Genomic DNA, 22,721 nt, shown 5'->3' on the forward strand with positions numbered 1-22,721 from the left:
GTTGTCTAGGGCGCCCCGCCCACCTCGTTCCAGTTAGTAAAACATTTTTTATAACCTTGTCTTTATTATAGATTTCACCCTTACACAACGAAGACAAATACAGTAAAAACAATATCAGAGTTCACATTGTATAGTTTAATCTCAGCTTTTTTGTATTTATACATTAACCATTTTTCCCATCTTTTATTAAAGAGTTCTTCTTTTATTTTCAACTTGAACGTTAATTGTTCCATGTCCTGAATATTGTCCATGATTGTCCTCCATTGTTTGTAGTCCGGGCAAGGCTGGACTGGGACATAAATTCGGCCCTGGCATCTTGGCCCAGACCGGCGCGAACCAAACATAGAAGATCTACAAGCCCGCAACGCGTCGAGACCGCTTGCGTGAGCTGTTATATGTTTGGGTGGGACACCTGGGCCATAGTAGCCTGTGATTGGCCAGTATTCAGATGATAGACATGCCAGTGGGCCAATCATGTGATGTCTCTCTGCTCTGTTGCCCAGTGCTACTCTCCACTTAGTAACCCAGCCCAATTACGGTCTGTAACTATCCTAAAATAGTGGCAAAAAAGAATTGGCCCACTGGCCCACTTGTATGGTCGGCCCACCGGGCATTTGTCCGGTATGCCAGATGCCCAGTCCACCCCTGAGTCCGGGACAATGTCCTTGAGCCATTTCCTGGTAATTGCCTTTTTCGCAGCGACCAGGAGGATCTTAGTTAAATATTTGTCCCCCACTTGTACAGACTCTTCCATGTGGCCCATGTATAATACCAGACATGAATTAGGAATTTAATTTCCCAACACCTCACAAATAACTGAATGTATGTATGACATCCCAGAAAGGCTGGACCTTTTTACAACTCCAAAATATGTGTGAATGATTGGGATCATTTTGGCCAAATTTTTTCCAGCACATTTGTTGAGTTTAGTTTGTTTATCGAATTTGGGTTTTCCATGCAATTTCCCTCCATCCTATTGATTGTGTTGTTGTCTGGTGTATTTGTCACATTTCATTCCACACCTCAGGGATGTCCACACCCATTTGTTCTTAACATATACCGTTTAATCTTGGGATCATTAACATTTACTTTATCATACCAACACCCTTTATTTGAAACTCAGAAGAACTGCATTGAGGGAAATCTCATCTTTTTCACTGCCAAGGGCTCATGTCACTTGTCTTTGATGATGTGTGTTTGAAGTTGGACAGCATGCTAAGCTATAACCACAAAATACCATATCTGATTTATGTTTCCAAGACGAGTCATTGGGATTCTACCAGAAACAATATTAAACCTTTTCATTCTGGCAGCTTATGCTCTTTCCACAAATCCACATGAACTATGTGTTTGGAAATGTCTTTTAGGTCAACTCAACCTCTGCATGTGGGAGAGTGTTTTTCGCAGGTCTTTCAGTCCGAGTGTATCAAAAAGGCAACTGGGTTAAGGCAGCGGAAGCTTGTGATTGGCTGCGTGGATGTGACGAAAGGGCGGAGAATCGGAGATACACCTGAACCTAACCTTAACCCTAACCCTAACCTCAGTAAAACTAACGCTGGTGAAATGCTAACCTGGTGAAATGCTAACCTGCCGAAGCTGGTGAATGCTAACCTGGTCGGACCAACGGTGCTTAACCCAGTTGCTTTTTTGATAAACTCATTAAAACCTGTTGGGACCGCCAAGATACGATTTATTTTCTTTCACTATGTACAAGTATAGTAGCCTCGCAACAGCCAGACTCTCCAAAAGGAGAAAGGAAGCACATTGGTGATGACGTAGCTCGGGATGGCCTGCGAGGCTACAAGTATAGGTCACACCACTTTTTAAAATCTGATGGAAGCAATTGTCTCTGATTCTCATGCACCTCATTTTAAGGGGGAAGAACTCATATTCTTCAATGCCCTTTGTTCAGCCTGCTCTTCAAAAGAACCAGTAAGACGCCCTAAAGGGGTGAGTGCACATGGGTGCGTGCACATGGGCGCTTTGGCATGTATACCCTTCTGCTGAGCTGGTCATCACTGTGATGTCAGAACAAGTCAGCTATATCCATAAATGGAGTCTGTGAGGTCAGATGTGTGCGCGACATTTGGACGTAGTGGTTTACTTTTTTGCGACCCTAGGTCACATTTACTATAAAAACCTGAAGATCCTGTGCATGCATGCGTCACAGCTAGTGCGTGACACCTCATCCCAGCTCAGCAGAATGATATAGCTGACCTGTTCTGACATGATGTAAGTACATCATTGATGACATCAGATCCCTGATGTCATCAATATTAATCTGGGAATGCCCATATATGGACATATTGTGTGAGTCTCATGTGGTCTATGACGTCAGACATCTATGATGTCAGACATCAGTCATCTCCACATTTGGGACAATATGGCCACATTTTGGCCACAGTTGTCCAACTTAAAGATGAAGTGATGACCACCAGGAAGAGCCTGGCATGGGTGTATGATGTTAGCAACCTCATGCACAGCACTCGCAAGAGGGCACCAACACAAGCTACAGACAACAGATACCCTCAGAGTCTCCCGAGAGGGGGGGGGGGGGGGGTATGTGAGACTCAACAATACAAACATAATGGTAACAGCCAACTAATCACAGCTAACGAGATGACTCACCTAAACAACATCAGCTGGGGAGAAATTGGAAGTAAAGTGTCACTGCGAGAACATCTGCAGGAACACAAAAGGTAAAAATCACACCCGTGTGAACTGAGCGGTGGTTTACCCACCAAAAAAAAAGTTTACTGTACCTAACTGTACTGTACTGTACATATTCTGTGTTCTATATCTATGAATTCGATGTGTTCTAGATCTATGAATTCTCTCACCTCCCCCCCCCCCCAGGCTAGTCTCAACAGCACCCTCTTACCCACCAACCCCTCCCCCCTTCCCCCCTGTGTGTGTGTGTGTGTGTGTGTGTGTGTGTGTGTGTGTGTGTGTGTGTGTGTGTGTGTGTGTGTGTGTGTGTGTGTTTGTGCGTGTGTGTGTGTGCCTGGCCTGGCCTGGCCTGAAAACATCGCCCCTCCCTTAACATGTGTGGTCATAAAAGGTACTACACCACAGGCTTGAGGCTACATACAGACCCACCCACCCACATACATACATACAAACATACCTACACACACGGCCACGCTATGGAGACGGTGTGACCACCGCTCAAAAAAATACATCAAGCCAGGACCAAGTGTGGAGAAGAGGGGTCACAGGTGCAGCGCACAACTTGGTTGGTGAGTCAAGTGCCATGATTTCCCCCCTTAAAACATGATTATCAGGTATTATGATTATACTAGGAGGAAGTTTTTTCCAAAAAAGAAAGAGAAAAAATTTGGTTTTTATGTGGCCACACACCCACCAGTTCATTGAGTATGCCTGGTTGTCATGGTGGGTGGTGACCCAGCTGAAGTTAGCCACACCCACGTGTGTTGGGTGAATGGTATGATGATTATCTCTAGAGTGATGTCCCTCTATCTGTGTTCTTGGATCGGCACTTTTGACCCACAAGGTGGCAGACTCGAGAAAGAAATCCAAAATGCTAAGGGAATACATAATTGCTCATAACAACCACACCAGGGGGTCTAATGAAATACTGTCAACCTCCTATAGACACATGAAAACCAGAAAAAGTACAAAACTATGGCACCACCTCTTTAAAGCTATACTGTGTAATATTGCTCAACTAGTGGTCTGTAGTATAGCAAACCGCGGTCGCGTCTGCTTTTTTCGGCCGTTTTTCGCCGCGGACCGGCCTTTCAGACCACCGCGTCCGCCTCGCCTCGCCGAGACGCATCCATTGAGGTCTCTCGTGTGCCTCTACGAGCAGCGGTTGGGGAGTTACATGCTAGACTTCTAGACCACCAGCGTAAACAAAGCTGTTGAAGCAAGCTATTTCCTGAAATGACGCAAGATGCACTGTAATTGGCCGGTAGTGTATCATGTGTGTATGATCTGCGATGTGATTGGCCAACGTATACACAACGTATACAGATGATGCAGATTACGTCATTTTGCCGCGAAATCCCGCCCCTGTCAAGGCTAAGTAGAAAACATATAAAGAAAAGGCTTTTGGGGCTGAAATTAACGGAGTGGGGGTTCTAAAACTTTAGCGATTTAATAGTTAGGACAATTTTAAGATATGTTTTATAAAAAAAGTTAGTATAACTTTAAACAACTAACCAGGTCTGTGAATTGTTTGGGTTAAAGTTGATGCCAAATCAGTCCCACATTTACCAGGTGCAACATTAAAGTGGCGTAGCCTACACATCAATGTATTACTAATGACTTACAATATATTTTGAATACAGGTCTTTTATTTGCAATAGAATATTTCTACCTAAAATATCTGAGTAGGCCTACTTCTTCCATCACTAACATGTTATGCAGTGGTGGAACGTAACTACATTTACTCAAGTACTTAAGTACAAATTGAAGTAGATTTTGATGCCAATACTTTTGTACTTCTACTGAAGTAATATTTTGAATACAGGACTTTTACTTAAATTAATATCTACAGTGTTTCCACTTTTACTCTAGTACAACAACAGTGTGGAATACTTCTGTCCACCACCCCAGGGCGTGCACGTGGTGCACATGCATTCACATGCATTCACCAGAGTTTCACATGCATTCACTGCGTCCAATGAGCGCACGCGTAGCAGTGACGCTGTGCGTCCTAAGTGACGTAGGCTTCAGCGCATGCTCAGTTGGAGGCTAGCAGAACAGTCAGTGCGCATGCTCCGTGTCCCGATCCCAGTGTGTGTGTGACTGTGTGTGTGTGTGTGTGAGAGAGAGAGAGAGAGAGAGAGAGAGAGAGAGAGAGAGAGAGAGAGAGCGCGCGCGCGTGTGTGCATGCGTGTGTGTGTGTGTGTGTGTGTGTGTGTGTGTGTGTGTGTGTGTGTGTGTGTGTGTGTGTGTGTGTGTGTGCGCTGTGTGTGTGCGTGCGTGCGTGTGAATGTATGTGTGCTGTGTGAGTTCACTTGGAACTTGAGCTCCATGTCTTCTTGCAGAGCAGACAGAAGTTGGACCTCAGATGAGAAGAACTGCGAGTTTTAGCAGCACATGATTGAAAGCAGTCACACTATGTCGGCCAATAAAACAAAGAAAGTGAAAATGGCCACGAAATCCTGTCCGGAGTGCGACCAACAGGTGAGGAATACAGATAAATATTTATAATTATTTTGATTCACGTATTTAGTTATTTTTTAAATTGATCGGCTTGGTTCGGGGATTTTGTTTTATCGTGAGGACACACACACACACACACACACACACACACACACACACACAATGAGGAAATGGCATCTCTCCACATCTTCGCCTATGGAGGCGATCAATATGATAATGTATAGAATAATCGTATAGTATCGCTAGCACTGGGCCAGTACAGAGGGATGGTGTGTATCGATCATACAGGACAGTATCAATGTATAATTATTTTGGATCAATAAACGTAGCCATACCGCGTGACGTTTCCTCACACAGGCTACAGTGTCAGTGTTTCCACTGAAATATTGTTGCGATCACATCATATGGCTCAGCTGGCTACTGTACAATGTATAACACAAACAATGGAACAATGCATTGCCTTGTTAATATAGACTATAACTCGAGAGTCATAAATGTGTGAGTGTAGCACTGAGGTTGTGTACAAGTGTGTAGGAATGATGTGGTCTAACTATATTTACCCATCTGTTTCTGTCTCTAGATTCCAGTTGCTTGCAAGTCTTGTCCTTGTGGCTTTGTATTTATTAGCAGAAAGCTGCTCAATGCCAAACTCAACGACAGAGGTTCCCCAGCAATAGCAGGTAAAAAGAAAAACACACAGAGACATGTAAAAAAAAAAAAAAGCCATATTAAATTTCATGTGATGTCAGCCAAACGTTCAAGAAGACAATGGCACATTGTCATTGTTATGAAAATATATATGATAATCATAATATTGGATTACCAATGTGGAGTACTCAACAGTGACCTGTGTTGTTTTAAAAGGATATAGTTAAAGAAAGAAGTATGCATAAGATAAGTATTCAAAGACCATTTTTAATAGAGTTGCTTATTTTTTGCCTTTGAAGCTGGACATTAATGTCCTTGTCACTGAAAACAAACACATCCACACGTAATGGTACGTTTTGTGAATAATAAGAGTTGGGCTGTTTGAATAGAAAGGAGTTTCGACCAGAGCAGAGAGAGAGAGCTGGCTGGTTTAAATAGCTGTTTGCTCTGGAGTCAGTGTGGATGTGGATGGGGGAGGGGATTCTCTCTCACTCTCTCAGCACTGTTGAAATTAGGCTACAGTACAAGGCCTACTTGTCAATGTGAAAGGCAGTTTCACCCACATTATTTGCCTGCTCATTTAAAAGCCTTAACTAGTAGACACACATATTTTGTACTTGGTGGGTTTTTCTTTACGCTTGTGAACAACTTTTCACATATTCTCCTAAAGTATTTCACAGATGCTCACTGTTGTCAAGGAAAGAAAGATAATGTTGTCTGAGGATTTGTCCTGGTCTAATTCTCCTTTTAGTAGGACTGACTGGGCAATTCATTAACCAAAAAATAGATTAATACCGACATTTAGAACCAATAACTAACTGACTTATAACCCAAAAATTAAGAAGCAAGTGTTTTCCTTTTAATTATTATTATATGTGAACAAATATACAAACAAATTATGATAGATTTTCTATCTATTTGATTGGTCTGATTAACCACTTAACCTCGTATTATACTTTGTTGTACAATAGTGCTGTACAAAAATCGACACGCTCACAACGTGCTTGTATATCTGCTAATTTTCACTATTTAAAAAAAGCTTTCATCTGTAATCGATAATTAGAAATAATCATGACATTGATTTTAACTAAATCACAGAGCCTTCTCTTGATTCTAGATTGAATCTAATATTGCATAATAGTTTTCATAAGATGTGAAATGAATGAATGTGAAACTAGTTTCTGTTTGCTCTACATTTGTTAAAGGTAGATTAACTACTAGTAATATAATAGCTGTGTTAATTACACACAGGTATTATGCGTTTTGTAATGTAGGCTCACATGTTACTAATGTATAACTTTGATTTGAGAAGTGATTTCTTGATTCTTGGATAAAGAACGGATAACTGCATAGATTTAATCTAGTAGATGACATTGTAAATTCATTGTGGAGTGAAGTGAACCAACTTTATTTATAGCTCAAAGTGTTAAGCCGGATTTATACTTTGTTGCAAGTCTGTGTCGCACACCAAATAATTGCAAGGCTTGTAGATTGGCTATATACAAATACGTATATAATATAATAATAAGACGTTTTTTAAGAAAATGAATCTGATAGTGATATCATTGCATCTTGGGTATTTTTGGGGCACGGCAGGAAATGTAAGTATAATTCCGGGCAGGCACTAATCTTCACTTGAGTAATAATAATCCACACCTTGATTGACCAGTGCTTGAGCAAGGTGTGGATGAGGACATCCTGAGTGGAGGCTCAGCCGTTTAATGTGTGAAATGTGATCCACAGGGAAACTGTAGGGGGGTTGCTGTGGCTGTGATGTGATGTGTGTCGTATGGGAGTCAGTGGGACTGTAAATGTTTATGTTAAGACAGAGAGCATTTTCAGGAATGCTGAATAGACACAAGCTTTACTGAGCAGAATGTTTTTCTCAGCCCCAGACCAGTGTTGCCGTGTCCGCTTATTAGGAGCAAGCTTTGGGCTTGTTTTTCTTTAAATATTGGTGGTTGTGGTTTATGGAGCTAAAGTGTAGTTGCGTATTTGGGCTTGCTTCCTAAATGTTTAAACCAGTTGTTCTCAAACGTTTTCATGTCAAGGACTCCCAAATTAATATGCATTTTTCCACATACCATAAAAATCGTTGCGTGACCCCAAAATGGATCCTGACCCATTGTTTGGGAAACACTGGTTTACAGGAACAAAAAAACAACAATGTTTTGAAGAGCTTACACAGCTGGGTGATACAGCTTTTTGTTTTGGGTGGGTTGAGGTGGGGGGTTGCCCTGGAGGAGTCACTCCCCTCTACCAGTACCATTTCCCTTAAATGCCAGTGTGGACGATGTGCCAGTGTCACTTCTGGTCGTGGACATTTGTACAATTTAGCCACGCATTTGGCAGATGCATGCTTGTACACAGAGCAGCTTTCAAGTGAGAGATAAGAGTGAAATGATCTCCATGCTGTCAACAAAGGACAGGGTAAATGGTTACTTAAATAGAGTGCAAAGAAAACAATTATCCACCAAAACCCTATAGTTAGTTGACTGGAATCCCCCAGGGCTCTACAACACTAGTAGCCCATCAATGAGCTCAAAATGCACCACTTTGTAAGTTTGCTGTTTTTTTAGCTGAACGTTTGCCCCAGAATAGGGAGGAGTGGTTAACAGCTGAGCTACAAAGTATGTAGGATACTTTGATGACTTCCTTTTGATGTATGTTGGTTTAAAAAAGGAAAAAAAACGAAGCATATGATTCTATGTCGAACTTCAATACACATATTTAATACAAGGTAACTAGGATACCAGGTAAACATCAAACATAGCGTCTAAACATGCTATCTAGATAACAGTATATCATTTATTTAACCCATTTAGAACGGGTACACATTTTGTGTATCATTATTTTATGCTTTAACTATTGAAAAATAGCAGATATACAAGCTCACAGCGCGGCACCGAGTGCCGCGCTGCGAGCTTGTAGATCTGCTATTTTTGAAAAGTCGTGAACATTAGAATTTTGACCCGATTCTATAAGTGTCTTTTGAATCCTTCTAATTCTAGGCCTAAATGGGTTAAACAACACAACACATGTGAACAAGTATCCAACGAACATACATGTGTACACTATATGATACGGTAACTACTATCTATCCAAATTGTACACTCAAGTTAAATGAACACTCAAGACTTATATCATGGAAAAGGGATGGGGGAAACTTTTCCATGCTATGGCTCATTGTTTCAGCTCGGGGAGAAAATGAAGAACAATAGCTCCCTGTGAGACAGACACACACACACACACACACACACACACACACACACACACACACACACACACACTTTACAGGTTTCATTTTCCTCTTTAACAAAAGGAGAAAATACATATTTCTGTAGGTCTTTTTGTCAGAATTAACGTCCTCACGTAGTTTAGACTTAATATTGACGTAATGCATATTGATGGTTAAATGAGAATAAATCTGTATAGGCGACACACAGAGGTGTGTCTGCTGTTATTCAAGGATGTTTAACTTTAAACATCCCTTTGTTGTATTGTGCAGGGCAGCAAAGTGATGGCATTCCACACAATGGGGAGTGGTTACAGGGCAGGCTATTGGTTACTGTCAGAGTGCTGCTCAGAAACAGTCCAGTATTTGTCAGTGAGTGTTATGAAGCGTACAGGACATGCATGTAGGCCTGACACACTTATTACATAATCTCCCTTGAGCCTGTATGTAGATCAGATATTCTGCTCTTTTTTTTTTTTTTTTTTTTAAGTATAAAATGACAAGAAATCTTGTGAAATAAAATGTCGCCAACCAATCATCAAGCACGATGATACACGAAAGAAGAAGAAGACTTGATATAGTATAGCACATTATTTATTTTGATTATTTATTGTTTATTGTTAATGTCAGTCATGTCTGGGTATATTTAAGTAGTTGTTTGCTTTCTGCCCTGTCAAATGTATGTTTGCAAAGCCTAAAAGGCAAATGGAAATATAGGTTTTGTTTATATGTTCTCATTTTCTATGCCAAATAAACAGATTTTTAATCACAGTTATTTGTATGACACGCCAACTAGTACACAAGGCTTTTACATAAGGTATATTATTATGGTACCGTGAATTAGTCTATGCTCCTACAAAATGTAATTGTTTTGCATAAATATGACTGCTACCGTCATCCATCCATTCATTCATTCATTCATTCATTCGTGCTTAGCATGCCAAAAGCAGACATGGACGAACGTCATGAATTAAAACATCCCTCGGATGTTTTAATTTAAAACTAAGTATATCTGTGTTTTCCTGTACCTCCATGTCCATCCTGTTTACAGTTCAACAGTTCAACCCTGCAGCGCTCTGCTCTATTATGACAACATTAAGCAATCTCTCTCTCAGTTTAAATGAATTTCATTCAAAGGGGCTTTGCTGAAATGGGAAACATACGTTTATATTTCCAAAGCAGAGCTGTGTCACATAATCTCACATTGCAACATTGCATTCAAATAGGGGGGGATTTAGCTTTTGGTGTTAAAACATACTACACACATACAGTGTATTTATGTAAGTAAGCATAACTTGACATCACTTCATCAAAAGTCAGCAATGTTCCTAATGTATTTACATTTTTCTAATTTACTCTTTGCCCTACTTTTGCTCTGATCTAAAATTAGATTTGGCTTCTTGTCATTTGACCTTTTATGGCATTCATTCATTCATTCACTGTTCAAATCGGGTATAATCTTTTATTTTACATTAGTTATTCAATGTGAAGATGTAATGGTTAGTTAAACCCAAAAGGTTCAAGTCAGTGTAATGAAGATCACACAGAGTAAATCATATACCATTAGCATGCCTTGGTATGTATCATTTTATACAGTGTGTGGGTGGGCAGTAACGATTTGTGTTCTGTTCTTCAGACAAGTTGGACATAAAACGTAGGAGAACGGAGCGGATTCGAAAAGACAGGATTGACTCCCCTTCAACCAATGACATGGAGAATAGGAGAAGATCCCGGTCCAACTGCCAATCAGATCCCATCCGTAGAGGGCGTGGCAGACCGAAGACAGTGGGTCTGAAGAGGCAGGAAGAAGAGAAAGGTAAACAGTACCTTACATATTTTTACATATCGTCGTTGTCGGGTGAAAACCTTGTATGTCCAAAACCGTTCGTTTTGCATTTATCATTTTAAAAATGATTAAAACGAGTGAAAAAAGCCGATCTACAAGCACCCAACGCCTCGCACCGCGAGGCGTTGTGTGCTTGTAGATCTGCTGTTTTCACTACCTTTGTGCGACGGCCTTGTATGATGAAGCATGGCTTTACCTTGCGAAAAAACATACAAATTTGAAACTTGGAGATACAAGGTTTCTGCCCGAAAGTGACGATATTGTCATTCACATGTTTAGCAATGCAGGCCAATTGGCATATTATCCTCATCTTTGTATGTTTTTATCAGAAACGTATGCCCTATTTTATATCCTGTTGTAGACAGTATCACGCACAAGTATTTTTTTCCCCCTCTCGTGGGAGGCCAGGTTGGAAGTGGTTTAAGTGTGTGGGTTTTATAAATATTCAAACAAGGAAAAGTATTAACAAGAGCTTGTAATTCAGTAATAACTATATTGGTTCCATTTGAAAACAAGTTGTTTTTTTCATTTACCTGGCTAAAGGTAATGTTTTTTGGAGATAAAAGGTTTCCACAGACAGCAGCAGTATGGTAGTTAGTACTAGTAAGACACCTCAGGGCGGCAAGCAACCTCGCGCCATGTCTTGGCCATCTGGCCAGTGATTTATCGGACCAGTTACCCATATATGGAGACCCCTGGTACCCAAACATGCTTACTCGGTTATTCGTTATGTGAAAGTCCTATGACATCATACATACAATCCCTTTTATGCCCATACATGGAGATCCTTGTCTGTAGAACCAGCCACACAGATATGGGCTGTCTTGGCCATATATGGATTCTGTTAGTGTGGTATGTGGCCGATGTGGCCTCCACACAGTATATGGGCATTCTCATATGAAGTCCTGTTAGATATGGGCTTAATATTGATGACATCAGGGAACTCCATATATGGGCATAAAAGGGATTATGTTAATGTGGTTCCCCTAACATCACAGTGATGTCAGAGTGGCAAACCCATAGAACGTAAACAAGTGTACACGTCCAGACAGACAGACGGAGACATGAAGTGCCGTTTCACATACTAAAACTGCGACTTTCCATCGCAATGAGACTTTGTATTAAGGTTTTGTTTATTCATGGAAACATCCAACTTTAAATTACAATTAATCTATTTGTATGACATACAAGCTGTATTTTTCCTAAAATCCTTCCTAACCAGATGAAACATAATGTATTAAATTACCTCACTAAATAAACTCTGAATCCACAATTCCACTGGGATCAAGATTATCCCAAGTTTAAGATTGAGGTAGGGTCGGATTACTAAATCCTACTCCCAGGATGAAAGATCAGAATGTTATGACAGTCGGTCTCTTTCTGTCTGTCATGCAAAGAAACAAACATAAAACATCATTATTTATCAAGGGAAGAGCCGTGTTGACTTGTGTTGGTCACTTGCGCTGAAATGGGGGAGGTGGTCACCCTTTTTGTTCAGTCTGTTCACCCCCATTGTGTAAATGGTGTTTGCGTATTGGCCGTTCTCACCGATCTGAGGGCTGTCTCTGCTCTGTCCCTGACACTGTATGTGTTAACGGTTAACCGCGTGCAGGCTGAGGAGGGTCATCACCAGCAGATTGGTGTGTACATAACAACAGATGACAACACCCTGCTTTGCATGGAGACCACTCCCCTAAACTCTGTCATCACACAAACACAGAGTACAGTGCGAGGAGCTCATTCGGCTGATGATTCTTGCAGGTGGGATTTATGGCTCTTTGAAGTGAGCCGGATCTCTGCGATCCGTTCCTTTTCAAAGAGCCGTTCAAAATACTACATGTAAAAAGTACAAACATTCTTTACTACAATGAACAAAATACATAAGTAGAAGTGTAATTAAAATGTAGCCTACTTGAGTAAAAGCACAAAAGTATTGGTATCAAAATGCACTGAGTAGTTCACCCCCCAAAATGACTTTTTTTCTATTGATTACTCGTGCCATGGAGACTTGAGTTCAATAATGTGTTGTATTTGTCGCATTCCTAAGACAAAAATATGATTATAGTACATTTAGCCCCATATTGAGTAGAAAGTACTCAATATGCAGAACGTCACATTTCACAGGTTTTCCAATTAATAACATTTGGAAAAATCATTTGAAAATAGCAGATCTACAAGCTCACAATGTGTCGCAACGTGATGCATTGTGAGCTTGTAGATCGGCTAATATTTTCAAATGTAGGCCTATATAGGGTTGAAGTGATTTGTAATTATAATCAAAATCTAGAAAGTAACAAAATAACTAAAAGTAACAAAAATGAAATGAGTATTTTGAACGGCTCTTTGAAAAGGAACGGATCGCAGAGATCCGGCTCACTTCAAAGAGCCATAAATCCCACCTGCAAGAATCATCGAGCCGAATTAGCTCCTCGCGAGTACAGTAGTCCTGTGCTTCAACTTTTTTTTACAACAAGGGTTCATATTTTAGATCAGGGGTCTTCAACGTTTTCAGGCCAAGGACCCCTTAGCTGAAAGAGAGAGATGAAGGAGGGACCCCCACAACCTGAGATTCCATATAGTTTCATTGTTTGACAGCACAATCATCAGCACAATCATCAGTGTGTTTTGGTCTACAAGTTGTAGATCTGCATTTTTGGCTAAAGTTCTCAGAATATGGACGCTAGGGTTCAAGTGGTTAATATAAAATATGTGACGCTATCACACAAAGATTTGGAGGACCCCCTGTAGTAACTCTGAGGACCCCCTAGCAGGGTTGTTAAGTAACGGATTACATGTAACGCCGTTACGTAATCAGATTACAAAAAACGTGTAACTTGTAAAGTCCTAGGTTACATTTTAAAATGTGTAATCTGGATTACAGTAACGGAGGTGAATGACGGGGGTTACATGGTGGATTCCATTCTCCCCCTCCCCTCATGAATTTTACAAATAAGTTATAAAAACACCAAACAATAAAATACCCAAGTAGAAATACCAGTACACATTGTCACAGCATCGCTTCAGGGAACAGCAGCATGTTATGCTATGTCAGTCATAAGACGGTGGTGCGCATCGAAAATACCAGATATACAAGCTCACAACGTGTCTAACCGCGACGCATTGTGAATTTGTAGGTATGCTGACACCATTTCCACCCGGAACGTCTCTCAGCCAATCAATGACTACTATTTGATGTATCCCTCTCTGTGATTGGCTGGGATACCGGGTCCATTGTAACACGTTGTTGTTGTTTTTACTCTGAGCGTTACGTGGAGAGGTTGGTTGAAAACACTGGGCATTTATTCGTTTTCTAACAAATAGGTTCAGGGACGATTTATGGAATATTTACAACAATCCATCTGAAAGGAAAACTGCACACAAGACAGAAGGAGATACTGATATGATCGATGAAGGCTTACACATGCTGTTTCTACAACGGTAAGCGAAAGGCTGTCCTTATAAAGTTTCCCATAGCATCTGGCTAGTGTTAGCTTCAGGCTAAAGGTGGCTTGTTTAAGCCATTGGTTCTCAAAGTGGGGTCCGGGGACCTACATGGGTCCTTGAGGGAGTTCCAGCCCAGGGAGTCCCCAGCTAATTGATAGTTAGGAACCAAATGGACCCTTATGGGTCTGTAGAGTGTACACAATTTAAATGCACCCCCAGCTAAATGCTAGTTTGGAAACAAATGGACCATGGGTCTGTAACTCTCACTGTGTACAGTGAGAGTTAAAATTAACATTGATTTTACAATATAAATTGGGGTCAGAGATAGAATAAATGGGGGTCCATTGGCTAATAAGTGTCCATTTGGGGGTCCTTGACATGAAAAAGTGGTGTAACTTGGTGGGCGCTGGTTTAAGCTTCGCTTGTTTAGCCTTGGATCAAGACAGTCATAGGTCAGTCTTGTATCGAGGCTGGCTATGGATTGTTATGAGTAAAACATGATTTTATTTTATTTATTTTTTTGATGGGAGAACGGATGCTGGTCGTTCTCAGCAAGAGTATGTCAGTGACAGAGGTTGGTTGTTTGCATTGAGAGGCGGCCGACGTCACAAGTGAATGCTTGGAATTGGAAATTAACAGTACAGCACCTTAATATACATATTTCTTATATATGCCTACTCTATGTACAGTATACAGTATATATGGACATTAAACATTTGGCCATTGCTTAGAAAGAGAGTACCAGTCATTTGCATATAAAGCTATTAAGTCGTTTTTCTTTATTTTGTTTGTAGGTATACTTTTGCCTTCTGTGTGTACTGTGCCTGCATGCCTATGAATAGGATGGGGAAGGTGTACACTACTGTATTTTAACATCATATGGTGGTACTTGGAGAGAAAAATATTGTCTTGAGTGGTACTGGTAAAAAAATAAGGTTGAGAGCCTGATCTAACCTATTTTCTGAACATGCAGTATTTTGTGTGAATTACAGTATGTGTACAAGTGGTGTTATCCAGTATGCAAATCTTCAAAATTAGATATTTTATGATAATACTGTTATCAGTCATAATAAATCGAGTTTTGCTTAAAAGTAATCCAAAAGTAACTGAAAGTAACCAGTAGTTACTTTTTAAATTGTGGTAATCGGATTACGTTACTGACTACACTTTTTTGCAAAGTAACTTGTAACTGTAGGGGATTCCTTTTTAAAAGTAACCCTAACAACCCTGCCCCCTAGGGATCTCAGACCCCCTGTTGAAGACCCCTGTTTTAGATTGTAATTAGAGGAAAGAAAGGATGAGTGTTCAGATGTTTTCATTTACTTCTATCGTTTTATCCATTTTAGAGAGTTTGATTTCAGTGGTTGGAGGCATGCGTGCAAGTGGCTAAATATGTCTTTTTAGATGCAATAAGCCAACAAATTCTTTATTATTTACAGCAACACTACTAACCCCCATAAGGCACAGCTAACCATGAAAGGAAACCATGCGGTGCATGTTGGAGGGCTCATTGTGTCTAAAAAGACATATTTAGCCACTTGTAAACAGTGAAATCAAACTAGCTAAATAAAACGATAAAACGATAGAAAGAAGTAAATGAAAACATTTTAACACTCATCTGGGGGGGTTAGTAATAAAATAAATAGTCATGTGTTTTGTCACCCTATTACATAAGTAGGAGTTTACATCTGACTATCATATCTGATGTGAGAATGTTATTAAAATATTTTTGATAGTTTGATTTTGGGCTTAAAATTGAAACAAGTTTGTTTCAGTGTGTGAAGTTTGTTTCAGTGTGGTGGACGTTTCACCCACAGGACAATTAGCAATTAACAAGTTAACCAGTGATCTTGCCCATGTTGACATAGTTTCTGCGACAACGGGAGTTGTCGTTTTACAAACAAAATGAGTGCTTCCTATCTCTTCTAGACGTCTTTTTAACTCAGCACTCCAGATTAGCCCCTGTCTCTCTCTAGACATAACCAGCTGGTTTGTAAACAATTTTCCCTTGTGGGGTGCCTGCTGACCTACTGGTCCAGGCGCATACCACATGGGCATTGACACATAGGCATTGATGCCTGACGGCGTCGCCGGTTCGATTCTCAATCCGGACGACCTTCGCCGCATGTCACTCCCCTCCCATTTCCTGTCAGTCTACTGTCCTATCCAATAAAGGCATAAAAGCCCCAAAAACTAATCTTTAAAAAAGAATTCTCCCTTGTATTCCAAGAAACAAATAACCACATAAAAATAGTTGCACATTTATTGTTCCCAAGTGTTACCCCTGGTACCCCAAGTGAGTGGGTACCAGGGGGTACCCAGTTAAATTAGTTAATTATATCGTCACAATCATTTGAACCAATTTAACCATATGTTATACTATAAGAAGCAGTTGGGGGTTATGATGATCAGGGTTACTTCGACTCATAGACCGAGCCGAAAGGCCGACTTGTGACCTTCTGATTGCAGCCTCTCAGTCTCTACCCACTAAGCTGCAGACTGTCTTTAAAACAGAAGCAGTCGAACACCACCTCTGTGTGTGTAATTAAACATAATAAGACATAATAGTTAATAATACTTAAACCATTAAACTGCTGCTCAAAAGGGCCCAGTTCTCTTCATTCCCCCCACTTCCTGGTCCAATCTGGCGCCCCCTAATGTGCGTCATCAAAACAGCATGGCATCAGTGCTATGTGAATTATGTCTGCCATGTCTACTCTACCCACTGAAAGAAGTAAGTCAGGGAATGAGACAGGGAAGCAATTTGTTCAAGAGGCCATTAACACGTCAAACTTGGAGAAACATCTAACAGACAGGCATCCTTAGCTCTTCAAATACAGTTCAAAGGCCAACAGCTGTGATAGTTGACAATTTAAAACCCATCAAGAATGTATGTGGCCACGAGTACAAGCCTGAACACGTTAAGGAAAGAGAATGATTTTGGGGCATTTAGCAGACACTCTTATCCAGAGCGACTTACTGTGTGAAATCTCAGTCAGCTGAACTCCAGTCAAGAGACAACCTGGTAAATAATCTAGTTAGTAGAGTTCAAAGAGAAGAATGTGGTGCTGCCAAGAAACTAGGATGCCAGATAAACTAAACATCAAACCTAGCATCTGTCATCAACATAACAACAGATCTAAATAACATTCTCAACATTTGTGGTCAAGCAAAAACAAATCAAAGTAGCAAAGACATGAACAAATAACCAACATACTTGCATAGTATATCTAGCATCCAATACACAATGGGAGAGGCATTTTCATTTCACATTGATGTCACATAGAAAAAATGACTAATAATTCAACTGTGAGAGTACTAAAGGAACCAAACAAACTGGTACATTGGTACATTTTGTACTTTCTCTCACAGTTACAAGTGGATAAATGAACGGTGCTGTCATGTTAACATTTACTGTAAACCTCATGAACCAGTTTGACTGTGCCAACTTGTCTACCCACATGTGACCTACTTCACCTCTTCACACCCAAGTGACAGTTGATCTGCCTGTGACCTGTGTCTTTGAATAGTGGAGAATAAATACTCTATTTACCCTTTTAATTAAGTTCTTGCTGTGGACTGGGCTCTTATATTCTTCTGGTCGGTAGAATGGGTAAATTGATTGATCGACTCTCTCTCTCTCTCTCTCCCTCTCTCTCTCTCTCTCTCTCTCTCTCTCTCCCTCCCTCCCCTATGTTTTTGTTGCCATTGTGACTAATCCCTCCCTTTCTGTTTCTATTCGTCCTCTAAAGCAGTGTTTCTCAATCTTTTTTGGCTTGAGTGAGTACCCCCTTTCCCTGATTTCTCAATCCAGTTAACCCCCTGCAACATCATTTTGCTTAAAAAATTGTAATTAAAATATAAATAAATAGTGGTATATGATGCTATTTCAAGAATATAAAATCACAAATAAGGAATGGAGTGAAAGAGTTTCAAACGGTTTTCATGTCAATAACTTCAATATATTCAAACAACTTTAAAACACATCCCAGCTGCCTGGTACCATGTAATTTGGGTTAGCAACTCAGGCTCATATCAAGTTTCTCCATGTGTCATCATTATAACAGGACATGTTTTCCCCCTCCTAATTCATTGTAGTAAATTATTTAACTATGAACAATATTAGCATGAGTTATACTTCTATTTTTCTTCTATTTCTGAGTACCCCCTGCAGTAACTCCGTCTACCCCTAGGGGTACACGTATCCCCATTTCAGAAACACTGCTCTAAAGGATAATGCTCCCTTTCACCAGATATATGAAGAATAATTTGCTCTTTGATAATCTGTAGGACTTTAACAGAGGCTTGTTAGTGTTAGATTAATGTTCACTTCCTGGCTTGGCCTGGTTTGGCCTCTGCAATAATCAGGACAACCAGCATTGCTCATGTTATGCCTGATTTTTTGCACTTGGTTACACATGTGTTGCAAACTGAAAATATCAGATCTAAAAGCTGTGAGGTTGTAGATGTGCTATTTTTGGTGTGTGGAACTGGCAATTAACAAAGTGGTTGCCAGGTATATAATTAATGAATCATATTAATTAATTATTATTAATTATAACTGCGGCCATCTGTGATTTTGTTATGATCCGTAGAGAAGGGCTAGTTTTAAACAAGAATGCGATCTGGAGATAGATTCCGAAATAAAGCCATTTTCCTGCAGATTCCATTGCTTGCAACGGTGGATTTCACTTCCTGATTCCGTTTTCTCCCGATGGATTATGGGGATTTGAGTTTTTGCTTCAGTGCCGGGTGGCGTTGAGCTACGGTTTAATTCAAGAAACGTTAGAGCCTGACTTTAGTCGGGAAAAGCACTCGACAGTCAGATTTGAAATCCTGATTTTAGTCGGGATCGACACCCTGTGTGTTGAGTATAAATCAGGTTTTATGTTCCTTACTATAAAATGATGACCCGATTGCAAAGTTCCAAAGTGCACCATTGCGGATACAGCCCCCAAAAATGTGCCATACATTAGCTTATGAATCATTCCATTTTCTATTCTGTCCACAGAGAAACAAGAAAAGGAAGTGGACATATATGCTAACCTGTCTGACGAGAAGGCCTTCGTGTTCTCTGTGGCCCTGGCTGAGATCAACCGAAAGATCCTGGGACAAAGACTCATCCTATAAACACGCCCCCGCACCCCCGGGACACTGCTGTACCCTGAGGATGGGCCAAAGAGAACCTTTAAGAATCCGTCTACGTGAGGAGACACGTGACCAACCCAACATGACACATGGATCTGGCTGAAGCTGATCTTTGACCTTTTCTTAAAGGCCTTTTCTTTTCAGTGATTGGCCGAGGCCCGGGGGAAGGGGGCGGAGCGAGAGACTAAAGACTAAAGGGAGTGTTTGTTCAGATTGACTGACCGGCGCCCTGTTTTAAAGCGTTCAGTGTACACACACCCCCACCCACCCACAGAGCGTTTTAGCTTTGTTATGAACTAAATGCTCATATGTTAGCTTACAGTGAAAAGACCTGTGATTCCTTGAGCTGCCAGTTCAATAGATATGAATATGTGATTATACAGAATAACCACTTAAACCAGGGGTCTTCAACAGGGGGTCCGGGACCCCTCGGTGGTCCTCAGAGTTACTACAGGGGGTCCTCCAAATCTTCCAATTCTTTTTATATTAACAACTTGAAACTTAGTGTCTATATTCTGAGAACTTTAGCCAAAAATAGCAGATCTACAAGCTCACAACGCCTTGGTGTAGAGGGGAAAAAGAGCAGATTAAGTAAAAGGTCAAGTTATTAGTTAATGACGGCTCAAGTGGGTACATATCTGAAAACACAAATTGACATGAATCCAAAAATACGCCGACGATTGTGCTGTCAAACGATGAATCTATATGGAATCTATGAAAAGGTTGTGGGGGTCCCTGCTTCATCTCTCTCTCAACTAAGGGGTCCTTGGCCTGAAAACGTTGAAGACCCCTGACTTAAACCCTATACTTAGCTGACCGGAGCAGTATCCCCATCGTATAAAATCCGTGAAAGATACAGATTCCACTGGACGCTGTAGCGTTGCCTTCCAGCTGCGACACGGTAGCCGTACCTGTACCTGATCGCGGCCACTGGACCCAGTGCTTATGATTCCACCAGAAGCTCTATTTGTGAGAGAAATTGTCATATTGACATCATCCACCAGTCATAATATCTAAGCTTAAGGCCCACCAACATTCTTCCAGTCATTAGATAATGTTCTGTGTCCGCCACTGAGCCGGAGTCCCCCAGGGCGCTATATTAGGGGCCCCCTCCTGTTTTTGCCTTGCGCTAAATATCTTCGACAAATATCCGATCTACAAGCTCACAACATGTTTGCAGATCAGTTATTTTTGCCGAATGTTCAGCCCCAGAATATGGACGCCAGGGTTCATGTTGATGAGGAGAGGAGAAAACGGCTCCATGAAGAGCATTGTTATGCATGTTATTATCAACGTTTCATCCATAGGACCTGTCAAGGTCCACAAACGTTGGTGTGAGCTTGGTGGTGTGTCGTTTTTGCTTGGCTGTTTTGGAGCACAGTATTGTTCTCTTTTCAAAAAGACTTTGCCACCACCAGCACCTCTTAAGCAAAGCTGCTGTGCATTTCATTATTTTATTTTATGAGATATACAGTAGATGAACTTTTAAATGGCCTAGTATGACTTAAAACCCAGAGAGAGACCCGTTATATTTTAAGGTTGTGGATCATTCATTTCTATTGATACGGATTCCACTATCGATACTGCTTATTATCGATCCGGGGTTCCTTGTGAAAGAACAAGACTGTAAAGGAAGTTGTTGAATGTTAAATAATATTCTAGCCTATCATTAAATACAACAATATATTTGGGCCTATCATAGTACAACCCATTACTAGACATTCCAAATAATAAACAGACACATTTTTGGAAAAATGTGCTAAATATTGAATAAAATGATCTATGTTGCAGTGACTGATGTGTATACTGTTGCTTTAGGACTCGTAAGAGAGTTTAAGGATGTTATTGATGTCATTGTTAGGCAATGTTGAACTAAGATCCTTATAAGAATCCCCGATCCAGTCATATTTGAACCAGTTGAATCCATCAAGTTGATATGAGAAGTAGGGATGGGACAGTACACAATATCGTTTATTGTGATAAAAAACACTCACGATAATCGTATCGTGGAGATTTCATTTATCGTGATATCGTCCTCCATCATGCACTGGGATCAATTCACCTTTTATTTGCCGAGCTGCATATCCGGTACCACTTAAACCCTCGGTAAAAGGTACTTATAATACCGTATAAATACTTGAAACAGTCTTTTTTCACTCTCTATCAAATGTCTTTGCTAAAAAATAATAGATCTACAAGCTCACAACGCGTCGCAACGCCACGCGTTGTGAGCTAATGGATGTTAGGGATATTTTGTTTATCGCGATAATATCGTAAATCACGATTTCTTTGGTTACAATAATCGTGATATGAAATGTTCATATCGTCCCATCCCTAATGAGAAGCTGTGTTCACCAAGGTGTTTTTCTCTCTCTCTCTCTCTCTCCTGTGCGGCAGTGTATGTTTTGAATAGTTTTTTTTTAAATGGGATGGGCCAGTGGTGTGATGAGCTGAGCGTCTGTTCTGTGCTGCGTGTTCACATCTGCCGTTTTCTTTTGTATCTGGTGGCAGGAATATTATGAACGTTGTGCGTTTGCATGAGCATTTTAGAAGAGGGCCTTGCACTTTCACCTGTGGAAAAAATGCTTTGGTGGCCACAGCCTCCGTGTTGATCTCATCTCATATTGCAGTGGTTCTCAACCTGGGGGTCCCCAGATGATTAACTTAATGTGCAACATTGTTTTCTCTCGAAACAGTAAACAAACTAACAAAGTTTATAGAGGGTATATGCACAATGCACATTTCTAAAGTGACAATTTAAGGACTTTTTAATACCAAATGAAACATTGGCCAAATTGTCAAATATTAGGAGCAGAAATTGTGAAAATAGCCATGAGCGTGTAGATCTGCTATTTATACAAATGGACCGTGTTATACAAAATGTAACTCAACAGGTCCACGTGCCCAACAGGGTGTTGTGGGGGGGCTGCGGGGGGAGTTAAAATATGATTATTTTGGGGGTCGCGGCCTGAAAAGGTTGAGAACCACTGTTATACAGAATACTGTGCAACCAAAATCCTTCACTATTCCACCTGAAGCTTGGGAAATGTTAGGAACTACAGGAATATAAAAATGTAGCTCATACTTAATTTTTTTAAATGATAGGCATATGGTATAGGTATACATAGATGTATTATCTTGTCAGTGATCTCAAACAAATGGTAAAGATATCTGATACTGTATCTGCTCAATAGTCGACTACTATTGGGGCCTCCACACCATTCTTTTAACAATGTTTAAATGTTTACATTCAAATCTTATTAAGCC

General features: G+C 40.5%; 1 protein-coding gene across 1 annotated transcript; it reads left to right on the top strand.

Annotated features, from left to right (window-relative positions):
* The first annotated feature begins 4,880 nt into the window (after window positions 1–4,880).
* cUnh16orf87 (chromosome Un C16orf87 homolog) lies at window positions 4,881–22,280 on the top strand. Its single transcript, XM_080729628.1, has 4 exons — window positions 4,881–5,154; window positions 5,714–5,813; window positions 10,653–10,832; window positions 19,318–22,280. The coding sequence occupies exons 1-4, from the start codon at window positions 5,068–5,070 to the stop codon at window positions 19,434–19,436; spliced, it is 486 nt and encodes a 161-aa protein (XP_080585754.1). The 5' UTR covers window positions 4,881–5,067; the 3' UTR covers window positions 19,437–22,280.
* The last annotated feature ends 441 nt before the right edge of the window (window positions 22,281–22,721 follow it).

Source organism: Nannobrachium achirus (assembly GCF_963921795.1).
Source record: "Nannobrachium achirus genome assembly, chromosome: 7".
Taxonomy (NCBI): domain Eukaryota; kingdom Metazoa; phylum Chordata; class Actinopteri; order Myctophiformes; family Myctophidae; genus Nannobrachium; species Nannobrachium achirus.